This window comes from Perca flavescens, chromosome 10 (genome assembly GCF_004354835.1).
Source record: "Perca flavescens isolate YP-PL-M2 chromosome 10, PFLA_1.0, whole genome shotgun sequence".
NCBI lineage: Eukaryota > Metazoa > Chordata > Actinopteri > Perciformes > Percidae > Perca > Perca flavescens.
The window spans coordinates 9739167-9753938 of NC_041340.1; the positions used below are offsets into that span (position 1 = coordinate 9739167).

The window sequence follows — 14772 nt, forward strand, 5'->3', positions numbered from 1 at the left end:
AAACAACAATTTAATTTGATATGCTGAAGCGGAAGTAGAGATAGATGCATGCATATTCATTTCCATTATGGAGACTAAGTTTTCCTCATCAGGTTTATTAGGCTACTATACATATACTCATCAAAGCCATTAGATAGCAATGATTGCATTTGCAACCATTAGCATGAATGATATTTTTTGCTGCTTATGCTATTAACTGCAGTAAAAAATACATTTTGCATATCAGACATTTAGTTGATGTTCCTCTGGAGTGAGTCACAATAATTATGTTACAATTCAGTGTGTTGCACAGTAAAAATAGTTAGCTATTGAACTTTTGACCTTCTTTGGAGAGGAATTCTAATGTATAGGCCAGTCCCGGTCTCATTCATTTTCATAAATATTCAGTATATTTATCATGCGCTTTTAAAAAGACAGCAGGTTTTATGGTGCTTGCTTTTAGCAAGAAGTAAGCAGACTGAGAGGTGCTCAGCCAAACCATTCTCTCTCTTTTTCTTTCTATGGAGCCCATTTGGAAAAAAAGAGATACTGTCACTGTGTCATCATTAGGCTTATTTTTTCAACAAAAGGTACACAACTGAGAATGTGTTCTATCGTCCATTTCTTAAACTGGTAATGTGAACACATGTTAAAACTTGGAAATACGAAGAGATAGAAATTATTATTATTATTTTTTTAAACAAAAGACAAAAGAAGGAAGGCTTGTTTAAAGCATCAGATCAATGTAGCACTAAAAGATTAGACAATTTGCTATAGTTTCTACAGTTACTGCAGTGTTTTTACAGAAAATATTTGTTATTACTTCAGATTACACAGATTGTTTGTCTGACCTCTGTCTATGATGGCCAAGATACCTTTTCAGCCATGCTAGCGTTGTGGCTCGTTTTGTGGTTTTGAGTAAAATGACATTCTCATCTGCCTCAGCTGTACTCTGTGTGTTGAGTTAACTAACACATGTTAGCATGCTGTGTACAGCATTTCAGAACTGCTAGCTTGGCTGTACACTCTGTCTTGATTAAAAACTAGTTAAAACGACTTCTTGTTCTCAGCTCTCAATATGTGGCAGCAGTACCTTTAATTATTTTGTGATTCTTATTTGGTTTCTGCATTTTATGATGTTGGCCCGATCATTATAAGTAAACATAAACATAAGTGCAAAGTGCATCTACTCTATTATAATTAGTGTTGCTGTTAATATCATTATCAAACTGTGAAAGTATCTTACCTTTAAGGCTACCTCGTAGCTCATTTCTCTATGGTGCCAAATAATTCCTAAATAAGATATACTGTTGCTCTTTTAAGCCAGCCATTTGTTACAACATTTTGACACTTAATGAATATAAAGTGTCTGTGTGTGTTGGTGTGTGTGGAGGGCGGGGGGGATGTTGTGTGGTAAGACGGTGGTAGATAAATTGTTATCTGACTTGCTGAGGTGGAAAATACCCTTAACATATGGATGGAGGATTGGATAAATCCGATGAACGAGACTCAGGGCATTTTAGTGACCACGTGTTTTGACGTCTGGTGTCCTGAGAGTGTTTTGGCTTGGCTGAGAGAACATGGACAGCACCCGTAAAACCACAATAGATCTCAATAGACCTCACTTGTATATCTGATATGCTTTAATGCACACTGATCCTTGTCCCATCAGGTCGCATCGCTATGTGTCTCTACAATATATATTTGAATCTGGATTACATGCTGCCAAGCTTATTACAGTACATTAACAAATATGCCTTTAAATAGGCAACAAAAATAGGAACTGAGATATGCTGCGTTGATACGCCCTGGCTTATCACCCACACATTTCAGCCCCACCAGTGTCCTTATTCAATAGATTTGGCAATATTTTAGGCTACCTTCATATGTAGTTATTTCTCTGATCTTTCCTTTTGTGTGTGTGTGTGTGTGTGTGTGTGTGTGTGTGTGTTTGTGTGTTCCTGCAATCCCTTCTAAAGCAGCCTCTGGAGAGACAGCATAGGAGCTATGTATGAGTTGGATGCCTCCTTGACAACACCTTGGAGGTAAAAATCAATGTCTGCCAAACAAAGTGAAATGTTAGGCTGCAGCCGATACATGACAGATGAGGCTTAGGGTGGTATTTTCTAAGGTGAATGAAGACTGGAACGCACGCGGCGTTGTCTTCTGTTGTCAAGCACAGCAGCATTAAAAGAGATTTTGAAGGACAGTACATCTGACTTCCCTGACTACTTTTATCATTGATTAACGTGCTGTAGACATGTGTGAGAGCCACTCTGAAATGTAAGGGGGGATGTGGTTTAAATTTAAGAACGACTGCACGGCAAATTAAACTTTCAACGCTAGTTTCACTAATGACTTGTAATGCCTGTCCACTCGAGAGACCTTGTCTCCAACCGAGGTTGTACAAATAAGTGAAATCATCTTGATTAGAGCTGATTGGTCCTCAGAACAGAACAGTGTCTGTATTTCACAGCATGACCAAAAATGAAGTAAAAATATTAAACAGCTTGCCTTTAAGTGCCTATAATTTCAGTGGCCTTTTACACATTCCATTTCAATGCACAGAACACAGAGTTTGAGGAAGAGCCCAGTTTCCTCAGGGTGGAGCTCAGTCTATGCAGCTGAATAGTAGCCATAGAAGCAGCATGGCTAGCTTGGCACATTGGTTGGGAACCACCGTGTTGCTAGCTCATGCATGATCAGTCTTCAAGACTCCAGCAGTGACCTCAGCACAGAGCCGTGGGCCATATCATGTTGCTGATTGAGCATGCACCAAGCCTCAGAGGGTACGCAGGTTGCATCTTAGTTCTTCTTTCCGAGAGAAGCAGAGGGTGTTCTGACGGAAAATTCCATAACATCAGTAGTGCTGGAAGGCTTTTCTCAGCGAGCTTTAAAGTGTGTGTGTGTGTGTGTGTGTGTGTGTGTGTGTGTGTGTGTGTGTGTGTGTGTGTGTGTGTGTGTACATAAGCACGGACTGTATATTCAAACATTCAAACACAACATTTTTATCGTTTTTGCCCATTGGGGATATTGACAGATGACTCACTAGAATGCACTAGTTGGTAAGCAGTATAAGAATTACCAGTGATTCGTCCTATTATTATTCTCGTCCTGTGCTCTGCTCTGTGGCCAAGAGTAATGCAACAGTAGGGTATCAATTCATAGCCTTGGCCTCAGGAAAGCTCTTTGGAAAGCAGAGGCATTTTCTGCCTGTGTGCGTAGCTCCAGCTCTGGAACCAGAGATTGCAAGAAATGTTGCTTAGAGAACTGTATGTAGGAATGCTTGGAGGAGTCGATTAGGAGAAGTCATAGAGGCACCAACATGTATTGTTTGTTCATTGTAGTTGTATATAAGAGACTTGCAATACTAAATAATGAATCTGGAACTAATGTGCAAAGTATAAAGTACTTCACCATGTATTTATCAGCTGTAAGACATTCTGCTTGTTTTGCAATATAACATGGTGTCTATGCTGACCTATGACTTGGTTTATAAAGTGTTCAGTAGTCAGTTTATCTGTGCATCTTATTGTCTTTGGAGGTAAATGCTACACTGATATTTTAAAACGAAGTTTCTGTCAGACCTGAAACGATAAGTTGATTGCAGTAACAGCTTAGTCAATCAAAAGAAAATCAATTAATCACCTAATAAAAAATAAAAAAAGATTGTCAATCCATTAATTGTTTGAGTAATTGTTCAGGCAAAAATTCTAAACATTCACTGGTTCCAGCTGCTGCTGTCCTTTTGTCTTATTGTCTCAACTTAATAGTTAGGGGGTTTTGAATGTTAATAGATCAATCAAGAAAATGATCAGTGATTTAATCAGTTAATCAATGATCTATATATAATATATATATAATAGTTCTGCTGGTAGACTGTCTCATGATCACCTTGTTGATTTTTTATCAGTCAACTTCACAGTTTTCGTTATACCAAACCAACAGATCTACACTGATATATATTAATATTTAATAATAATATTGTGTCCTTTTTAAGGCATTGCTTGTTTGTGATAAAACAATATTCTTGTCTGGGTCTCCCTTGACAGTATGTAGAGTTTTAATCATAATAGGGCCTTGTGTGCCTTGAGAAGTCTGCTGAAACTTCATTTCTTTGTGCAAAAACAGAGTATGAAAACATCAAACTCTGTAGAATATTATATAGGTTTATGCTATTTGTTTATTCAATGTGGTGTGACAGATATACACTGTATAAATCTCCTTCTCCTCAAATGGTCTCACAATGGAGGTGAAAAGTAGTCATCTCTGCAAGTGGAGTGCATCCAGTTGAGAACAATATGCCAACAATTAATCAGGAATAGATAGGCTTTCCCATTTATAGATGGGTACTATTTCCTTTGTTTCCCAAAAACTGAGCGATTTGCGCAGGAAATGCAATTATAGCAGCCATTGGAAAAGACTGTGCCATACACCCATGAGTGGTTTGTTTTTTTACTGCAACCATTTTCTCAAGTGATTGGGGAAGCGAGCTGTAAATGAATGGGGAGGCAAATGAATAGTTCTCCTGAGAACACATGTCACATTTTTATGCCCTCTGAGATGATGTAGGCAACATTTCTTGCGCAATTACTAATTCAAATCTATATTGCTTTAGTCAGAGAAGTGAGTCACAGTTCAAAAAAACTGAATAACAGTGTTTTGTTGTTGTTTTAGTCACTACAGTTGGATACAAATCTGTAAATCTTTCAATGTTCAAAATGATCCCTGAGGGGGACAGAAGCACCCAAACCAAGGTGCCATCCATGAATGACTGACTCCTCTGAAGGCCAGTTCAGTCCAAACACGCACACGAGAAAGACTGAAAATGGCAGCTGCTTTTCACAAGAACGCCAAAACAACCTTTCAAAACAGATTCACAACAAAGTGCTGAGCAGAGACACGTTTGGTTGAGGGCATGTCTCTCCAGTGTCTCCATATCCTATGTCCTTGTTGGTGATTTGTTTATATATTATACAGTTTTGGGACATTGTAGCCTACTGCCTTTTTTTCCTGGATCAAAAAGGATGATGCGGTGACAGGAAGTGGCAGGTTGCTGCTGTTGTTGCGATTGTAACAGCACTTCAAAGCTGCAAACAAACAGGCAGGCCAATCATGTGTTGCCAACATCAGTGTTGCAATGGGGACGGCAGGCTGATGGGATTGCAATTGTATGCCATAGACTAGAGGCTGGGTATGTTCATTAGTTTCTCAGTATGCCTACCCTTATTTTCCACCAGGCGCGTCTGCGTTTCCCAGCGAGCAATCGTGGCAATTCAAAGCAATGCTTGATATTCCACCAGCTGCGCCACGGCGCGTCCCAGAAGAGTCCCAGAAGCGTCTCAGAAGAGTCCCAGAGGCGTGCGTGAAGCGGCTCAAGGCTCCGCTCTGCTAAAGATAAGCGCCAGATCTATTTTCACACGAGCCTCGGGACGTTCGGACAGCCGGGCAGGAAGAGAAACAGCAACAGCATCCGGTCAGTTTACCAAAAGACACCCCCCAATATCGTTTATGTCTCCTCTACAACACCACGGATGACCAGAGATTCATCTTGGAGGTGGAAAAACATAATAGACACCTCAGATCCTTTTTATCAGGCCAGAAAAAGAGAAGGCATGGAGTTTAATTGCAGGAGTGGAAGGTAGATACTAGCTTAATAAACATGTGATTGTTCTGTAGAGACAGTACAGTATAACCTGCGAGTTAGGCAGGCAAGACTCTTGAGATGCTCCGCTTCTGAGACGCACTCGGTGTGGTATGGCGCGTGGACCCTCTCTGTACGGTTTGGTTCATTCTCATCAAATATTTTCAGTCGCACAAAGCTGTTTTCAATTTAAAAACTCCTGTTAAACCCACTTGTTGTCATTATGTAGTCAAGAACATGGTAAAAATCTACTTTGGACAATAACAATTATACTAATTGCATGTTTAAAATCATTATAGAAAATGAACTTTTTGTGACTGGTTGGTGAAGGTAATGGCTGTGTTCAACACAAAAAAAAGTATTAATGTGTTGCAGTAAAGTGAGGACTGGCACACTTCCCTGTGGACTGTGCCAGTTCTAAGAAAATACAGATTATATTGTCAGTACTGAACTGTAGAAACCAAGCTGCCTGTGCCGAAATTAGAAACAGTAGCATTGTACCTAGGTGTGAACACAATATCTCTGGACAAACAAGCAAGCCAAAGCTATCCATACATAAATAAATACAACAAAGTGTTTTGTCAACAGGCTAATTTTCAAAGCAGCTTTTGAGAAGGAGTGTAATTGCTATGTAATCGGAGAGCTGTCAGAAAGAACTGCTAAGCAGTCATCATCTGTATGATGATCTGCCATCTGTAGCAATGTCTGAGAGAGAGAGAGAGAGAGAGAGAGAGAGAGAGAGAGAGAGAGAGAGAGAGAGAGAGAGAGGACTAACAGTGATGTGAATCTGCTTCTATTCACAGTGCATCTTCAGTGGGTTCAACTTTCAAAGTGTATTTATATACAAATTGTACATTTAGATGAATGGCAGTCTAGGATTTTCATTTCAAGTGGGAGTTGACGAATGCCCGCTATATGACTTGGTAGGAGCACATTATGTATGTGTAAATGGATTGATGTCTTTTTCTATAATGCAATGATTATGTAATCCTTGAAATATTGGTTACATCCTGGTTCCCCTGCAGAGAAAAAGCTTAAAAGAAATGTCTGTCTTTGATCAGATAGAAAGTCAGGAGAAGAGTGGGCAAGGCTGTGAGAGCAATGAAGGTACTCTGGCAGGAAATATGATGGAATTCACCCAGCTTCTTTTTTTTTTTTCTCAAAACCCCAAGCCACTGAAAATTGCCAACTCTCTTTGCAGAGTAAATCCCCAAAACTCACCAAGGGCAAGGTTGTTCAAATGGTCCTGAATTCCATCCCACCGTCCCACCATCCCAATGAGAAGCTGCTGTCTCTTTTTCTCCCCAAGAATACCGCCGTACCTTCAACCAGGATCCAGACCTGTGCTGGTGAATACAAAGCCATGCGTTGATGAGAATTAATTTATTGATTTGACATATATAAACATCCTACTGGTCCAAATGGCATGTTTTATCGTGGAATTCATCCATTATTCATTTCATATAAAATCAAACAGGGATTTTACAAGAGGTCTCTCTTTTAGTTTTACTATCTTTTCTGAAATTCAAACTTTGCAGAGCAGAGGTGTTGTATTTCTTAATACAATTATGAATATTTTTCTGTAAAAATGAAAACCAGAAGTTGTAGTGGAAAAGCTATGGCTTCTATGAGTGCTGTGATCTTTTTGATTGAATACTTGTGATGCACACATACTGCAATTTTTCTATTGGTGAAGGGCAAGCCAGTCGAGGCAAATGCCCTTTCAATTCCATTAGCAGTTGAATCAGTATCCTAATGGAGAGTAAAATGGCACAATACCTTTTGCATTACTTACACAATGAATATGAAAATGCTTTCACCAAGCTTGCCAAGCTTAGTGAGTGCAAAACGGCTTTTAATTGTGTCCCGACTCAGTGTTGGAACATTATGCGCAGCACTCAAGGCTTGTCAGTGCTTTAATAAAAAAAAAAAAGATCTTTTCAAAGGAGAACATCGTAGAATCCTAATAGGCCTAAACATCCGAGCATCAATAAGTGGAATCAAAAAGTTCAAGAATAATGTGGTGAAATGTGAACTCAGCTTGCAGACAACGATATCCTGACACATTTATTTAAAATGGACTGGCTCATGGACAAGCCCAAACCATTTTTTTGTGTGTACTGTATCATGAAAAACAGTTTTCCTGCTTGTGGATATTTTTGGTTAACAAATACAGCCTGATGCACTTTTCTCTTGCAGAGACTCTGTGTATTTAGAGAATGTTAAGACAACCAACCTCTAAAAACAGAGTATAAAGAGCAACTAAAACAAAGATCTACTCCAGGAGGTGTTTCTGTATAAATACCAATGCTTCATAAAACATTGTTTGATAGATATTGCAAGCACCATTAAGAAGGAAATTGGTCCATAATTTCAGCGCAGGCATGGGGTATTAATCACAAAGGTCCTTTTAAAAGCATGTTGCTGATGGAGATGATGACAAGCTGATGTTGAGGAATTATGCAAAGGAGGCATCTGTCTTGATCTGATTTCAAAGCAAAATCCATAAACCGCACAGCTGTTACGTCGGCCTTCTCAGTCCCTGGCCAGCACTTTAAAGGCCAGTTTACTGTAATTCCCTGTTTGTCCTAATGGAAGACAATACCAAGCTTTCTTCAAACTCATTGGTTAGTGTGTTCATTCTTTTTAAAACACGCAATCCAACATATGCGAGGCAGTGGATAATCTAATTCAAAGTGATACAGTTCCAAAAGCCCATATTTTTTGCATGCTTTGCCCCCGTGGCTTTCAAACCTCCACCACTCTGCCAGTAAAGCACACAGGGAAGGCACACCAAACCACTGCACTGCTGGTGCTACATTTTGCTCACTGAGTTACACAGAATCACATTGAAGTTATCACTCTGACATACTGACTCCTACTGTGTGCAGGGAAATCGAGTACATGAGGAAACACATCATCATGTCATCTGTTCGGAAGGGTCCATACTCTTAAAATAATGACCAGCATACAGTCCAGACTTACAGTATTTCAACCGAAACATGGAGTTGTGTATGAAACGAAGCATGCAATTTAAATGATAATTCTATTATAATAATTCAGACTTGTGAATACAACACTGACTTGATTAGTTGTTGCACAGAGAATCTGTAAACAAGTCTCCTTTTAAAAAAAAAGCAACTATTGCACCATTTGATTTTGACCAAATAAAAATTAGCGAGAACATCTTCTAACTGAGAAAAATGTTTGCATAATTAATCTCTCAAAATCCAAAAGGAGTCAATTTTCAGATCTAAATATTTGAAAGAGCATTACTTGGTGTTCAGTAATAACTCACAGATTTAAGTGACCACTGTAGTTACCCCTCAGACTTTTATATGTGCTCATATATTAAGAGGCGCGTGGGTGTATTTGTTGAACCGAAAGGTGAGTGAGAAGCTATTTTAGATTAGCGCTCATAGCTGTTCCCTCAGCTTCTTCTTTGGTATGATATGGGAGATTTTGTCCAATTGCTAAACTTAGGTATATTTTTATGGCATTTACATAACAATGAAACAAACGATAATTGCTCTTTGTCATTTAAAAATATGAAAACGTTGCATGGTCAAAGAGGGACAATCCCCTGATTGTAGCAAAGCAACCTTGTTGCTGTGTGCAAAGCTTCTGAGGATAAAGGCGAAAATATTTCTTTAGATTTCTGTTTTTCTCACTTTTTTTTAGACCAACTGTACATTCTCTGTGTTAAAACATTGTGTTCTCACACTAGTATTTTTAGTAGTTTAGACTTTTGTTTTGCTTCTTTAGCTTCCCTCAAACCCAAAACTGAATCACTTTTCACTTCATCGTTTTAAGGTTAACTCAAACGCAGCATGTCAAGTGGAAGACCTCATTTAAACCCAAAAGCTTTGTGTGTTTTTTGCAAACTATGCCCACAGTAGGTTTAATTCAGTTCATGGGGTTTTATGTTCCCTTCGTTCGTTGTGGGATTATGCAGTCAGATCTGCTGCATGTCAAATCCTGCGCCTTTGAAGGTTTTTGGGATTTTGTGTTTTGTGTTATGCTCAGCATGTGCTTTCACCTAAAAAAAAAAACACGGTTCATTTTCTTGTTAGAGTTTAGGACTGCCTTTTAACACATTGATTCGTCAGAAATTGATTGACCATAAAGTCGTGATAGTGATAATGTTTGGACTTGTTGAAAACTCATCTCTGCGCTTGCTGTGTCGGCACTATTCCCATCAGCTGGAACGCACCTGCATCGCATATATTTTTATGTTTGAAGTTACTGTACATTACGCTGCATTTTCAAACTCTTAGTACAAGCTGTGCAGCTGAAGGACAGCCAGCGAACTTAACAAGGGCAATCAAGATGTTGATTTGCACTATATGCCAATAGATCGATACGTAGGCATGAAGATAAATGGATGGGTGGAACCGATATGTGCAATATCTGTTGTGTATCTTTATTATATTTATTATAATGTATAAAGGGAAGTTGGATTGTTTACTAGGACTGACTGTGTCATATGTGGGTGTGATAATCAGATCATTTTTGTACAGAAGAACAACGACAGCTGATTTTGTTTTTTTCCAAATGTTTTTTTTTTAATTGTGTAATCAAGAGGATGCTGCAGTTATTTCAACTAAAATCTCATATGATTTGATTACTTGAAATGAACATTAAGCCTTCTTTTGATCATTTTGAGCTTATAAAGAAAATGTACTTCTAAATAAAATTCAGTTCTATCCATGAACATCCCACTTACCTCCATGTTAGATCATCCTGTTTTTCAGAGCTCTTCTGATTGTTGCCTTTCCTTCATCATCATCCCCCTCTTCCCCTCCATTGACATTGTACTGTTGCACTAGTGTGTGCTGATTATATGAAAAATGCTTTTGCAGAAAGTCAAGTGGAGATTGTGGCTGCTGCATGCTCATACAGTTGAAAAAAAAAGCCCAGAGGTGAAGTAAAACCAGCTAGTGTTGCTTGATAATCCAAATTTCTATTAGCCTACTTAGCACTTTTCTAATGGGGCTCACAGTCTAGCCCAGGAGATGATTGGGATGTCTTGTATTCATTATTACTCAGTCATGGCGGCCTTATATTTTTCAAATGCCAATACCACAGTTGATCACTGGTGATTCATGTGTTAGGAATCGGAATTGACTTTGAACAAGGTGATGTGGGGTGATGAGGGAATCGTATTTGATTGGGTTTGATCAAAGTCTAATCAGGAATTAATTATTCTTAGATTGGCCTTCTGAACCGGTGCTGTGCACTCTTGTCACTCCTGATTCTGATCCACACTATTCATCTTTAATTATTCGTCTATCGGTCTCTAATCTTGCTATCTGTCTGTCAGTCAGTTTATATTTATACAGATATAACAGATGTCCTAAAAATGAATTCTGCTATAACATTTTTTTATAAATCCATGCAAGTAATCAGTCACAAAAATGATTGGTACAACCTTCCTCTGCTACACTTTATTACAGCTGCCACGGTCTCTGCAATTAACTTGTGGAGAAGAGTTTTACTCTCTGTAATCATTTTTATTACAATTTCCATTACATTATATTTCTGATGCATCCCTCCCTTTGAATATGAGAGAAATAATCGTACCAATAGCATGCACAGTAGCCTAAAGGTTTTTACCCCAAGCATTTCCTAGTTCTGAATGGTGTTTCCTATTTGCACTCTGCAACCAAAAACAAGGCTCAGTTGGCTGCAATGAACAGCTTCTTTTATGCAAAGGACACAGTTAAGTGGGAGCACATAGAGTGGACAAAAATAAAGACTAGTGTCCTCTCAATGAAGTTGTTCCGTCTCGCTAATAGCACAGAGCGGATTTTGATCCAGGGCTTTTAGTCCACAAGGTCTTTATGCATGGTTGAGAAAGCAAAGGTTAAATCATACACGAGAACTGACCTCCAGCATTTGTATGCTCTGAATTTAACTCCTTAATGCTTTATAAAAAATTCATGCTGTCAATGCAAAAACAACAACTCCTAAAGACACGACTCCCAGCTTTCTCAATCTTCTCCCAGCGTCTGTACGGCAAGAAAGACGACACCCATTTGGGGCTCATTGGAGCAAATCAGAATTGTCAGCACTGTGGGTTTTTACCTTTTAAACAGGGAAGATGGATAGATAATCACCACATGCCATTCTGGGGGCCAATTACACAGCTTTGTGTGAAATTGGAAAACCTGTTCTCTCAGAGCTCTAATGGATGTTCTGGTCATTAGTTATTTGAGAGTCTTCTCTGGCTGTAATCAAATGTGAAACATTGCGTTAAGCGCCCATAAAAGAACAGCTGCCTCTCTAAGTGACCTTCTGTTTAAGAGAACCCAACTGTCAGCCGTGTGTCGTTTTGTGACAATTATTATGTGTGTCGCCATAAAAGCAGCTCTTATTTCCCTTCTTTTTGCAGTGGTTGCATCCCATTTTAATGTCTTGCTCTTGGTTGTATTTACTTTTCTGGGTCTGTTAGGTGGCTGCATGCTGACATATTTTACATACCAGGCAGATGCACAGTCTTATCCATCTGCTGTCTTTTAGTAACCCAGTCTCTTGACTATACATGCTGATGTCCCTTTCCCTCTGCTTCACTCCAGGTGACCATCTATCTAGTCAGCAAGGCCCGCCTCCTCTCCCACCAGCCCCTCCCCCACACAAGCAGCATCCGTCCATCACGTCCCTGAGCCGCAGCTCACTGGCCAATCAGAGGAGCCCAAGCCCGCCGCCCTCAGCCGGCCTGGCGGCCGACTTGCAGAGTACGGCGGAATGCGTCCAGCTGCAGGACAGCTGGGTCCTGGGCAGCAATGTGGCCCTGGAGAGCAGGTAAGTGACCCACAATGACCTACAACAGAACTGGGAAATTCAGCTCCAGGTGTTATTATGAAGCCACTTTCACTGACTCAGAAAACAAAATGATGTGAAATAAATGAGCAGGGGTCAAGTTGCCATAACGGTAGCTGTAACTATATTTTAATCATTAAATTTGATAGCTTGTTTGCCTTATTTGTTACTTCTGGCCTGTGTGCTTAATCCACTGGCCTGTTTGATGAGTTTTTCAGATATTGGCCATTATTCATAAGACTCACAGTCAGGGTTAGTCATAATTAAACCAGCTGTGTGTTTTTTGTTGACAAACATGCAGCTTCATATTAATGCTTGTGCTTTTGTGGCTCTACCACACTTTCATCATTTGGCCGACGTGCAAAAGGTTTCGGGAAAGCACACAATAAGTATCACCCACCTTGGCAGGATAAAGTTCAGTGTTAGATAGCGTGAACCTCATGTTAAACTCCAGCAGCATTTCTTGCTGTCTGCTGAAAAGAAATGCTCGGAACTCATGATGTATGAGTCTACATCCTCCCCGAGACAACTGGCAATAACGGTACTGTGAAACACGCTGGGAATTGCCATTGACTAAATGGCGGAGAAAAAAGTCAATTCAAGTAAACAATCAGTATTAACACCTGATGATTTTCTTAATGTTTTTAGTGCTATTCCTCCAAAAAAATAGGTTGATAATAAAATGTTAATTCATTAATATGCTTCCCAATGAGTTTGCTAAACAGGATGCATTTTTCTACTGTGTTGAGAATAATGTTGTCAAGTGTTCATAGTCCTTTTGCTACACTCAGAAGCAGGGTGCGTGATCAGAGTCAGAGAGCTTGCCTGTTCAAATCAGAGAGCCTATAACTTAACAAGGGACTTGATAAGGGAATTGTGTGCTATGTGAAAATGCTGTGCAAGATCCTACTTTGTTAAAAGAAACTCGGCCAAGTTTTCCTCCTGAAACATCAGTTACATCTCTCTTAATCAGTGAGCTCAAAATATCCTGGCTAATGAAGTGTGGTACATTGCGCTGTGACTCAGAAATGGCCTTGAGTAGATGATTGCATTCTAGCCTGATATTTCCCTGGCACAGGGTAGCCTTTCTGAGGCTTAGATAAATGTAAACTTTGAATTTTGTCTGTGGCAGCATGGAGTAACAACCTCTTATGATCTGACTGAATCAATTGGGATGTGTAGTGACAGTTTCACTTGCTGGGGAAGATGCAGTGATTGAATACTAACCGCGCAATGACCTTGAGCTGTCTTAGTCGTATCGACAAAACAATATGTGCACACCTATCATCAGCGGAGGCATAAATCACTATCACCACAGTGGACTCTAAATCAAGTGCTTGTCAGTGGGTGGGAACTGAGAGCTGCTGCAAACCAACGGGGCCAAAAGGGAAGACCCAGTTCCCCACATAATTGCAGACGTCAAGAAAACTACCAGGTTGGGAAATGTAAACAGAAGCTTCTGAAAGTATTTATTAGGATGCCTTCAGGGGTTTTTAGGCTCTGGCACAACACACATGCCGGTAGCCTCAGGTACCAAAGGGATGTGAATCTCTTTTGAATCCTTAACATTGACATGGCTTTTATTATGCCTCTGCATCAGCGAGATCCGTGTGTGTTTGTACGTAAGCCCGCCACAGGGCTGCGGAGAAAGGTCTGGCTGGTCCACACAACATTTCTGGATAGAAGAAAAACATGCTCTGGTTTATTGCCATTTCTTTAAAAAATCACAATCATGTTGGGCGGCGCTAAACACCAGAGAGCAGCCATAATAATATCCAAAAGGTCAAAGGTCAACTTCACCGTGACATCATAATGTTCTGCACAAACACTTTTCTGTCCATGATTTAACCATTTAACTCAGAATTTAACTCCGAAGGGGAGCTTGTGAGCATATTTCACTTCTAGTTGTATACTGAAGTGGTCACACTAACCTTTGGTGCCCATGTTATTCTATGCTCCAGGGTTGAAGATGTGTGTGAAGCATGTACGTTTTGCCAAAAAATACATATAATGCCTTTTTATTAAATAGCGTTAAAAAATGTTAACTACATACAGTATATTACTGTATACAAGTCTGGACAGACATGGATCTAAACTGGAACTTGACTGGTTGGTGCAGGAATGCAACCACAAGGTGGTAATTCTAGTTGCTTATGCAACACAGTGTATGTGGTCACATCATGTGCAGACAGTAAATGATTCTGTACAAGGCAGTTGATTAAAAAAAGTGTCAAATATGAATCACAATGCTATGATCTTGTATTTCATTCGACATGACTTCCTGAAAAGAAAGCACCCATTTGACAGCATTAGCTACTTTTGCAGCA

General features: G+C 39.6%; 1 protein-coding gene across 1 annotated transcript in view; it reads left to right on the top strand.

Annotated features, from left to right (window-relative positions):
* LOC114562369 (teneurin-3) overlaps positions 1-14772 on the top strand; it is a 197416-nt gene that overhangs the window by 106362 nt on the left and 76282 nt on the right. The window contains exon 5 of the mRNA XM_028588749.1: positions 12202-12427. Within this exon, the coding sequence (XP_028444550.1) occupies positions 12202-12427 (226 nt within the window). The remainder of the gene's footprint in view (positions 1-12201; positions 12428-14772) is intronic.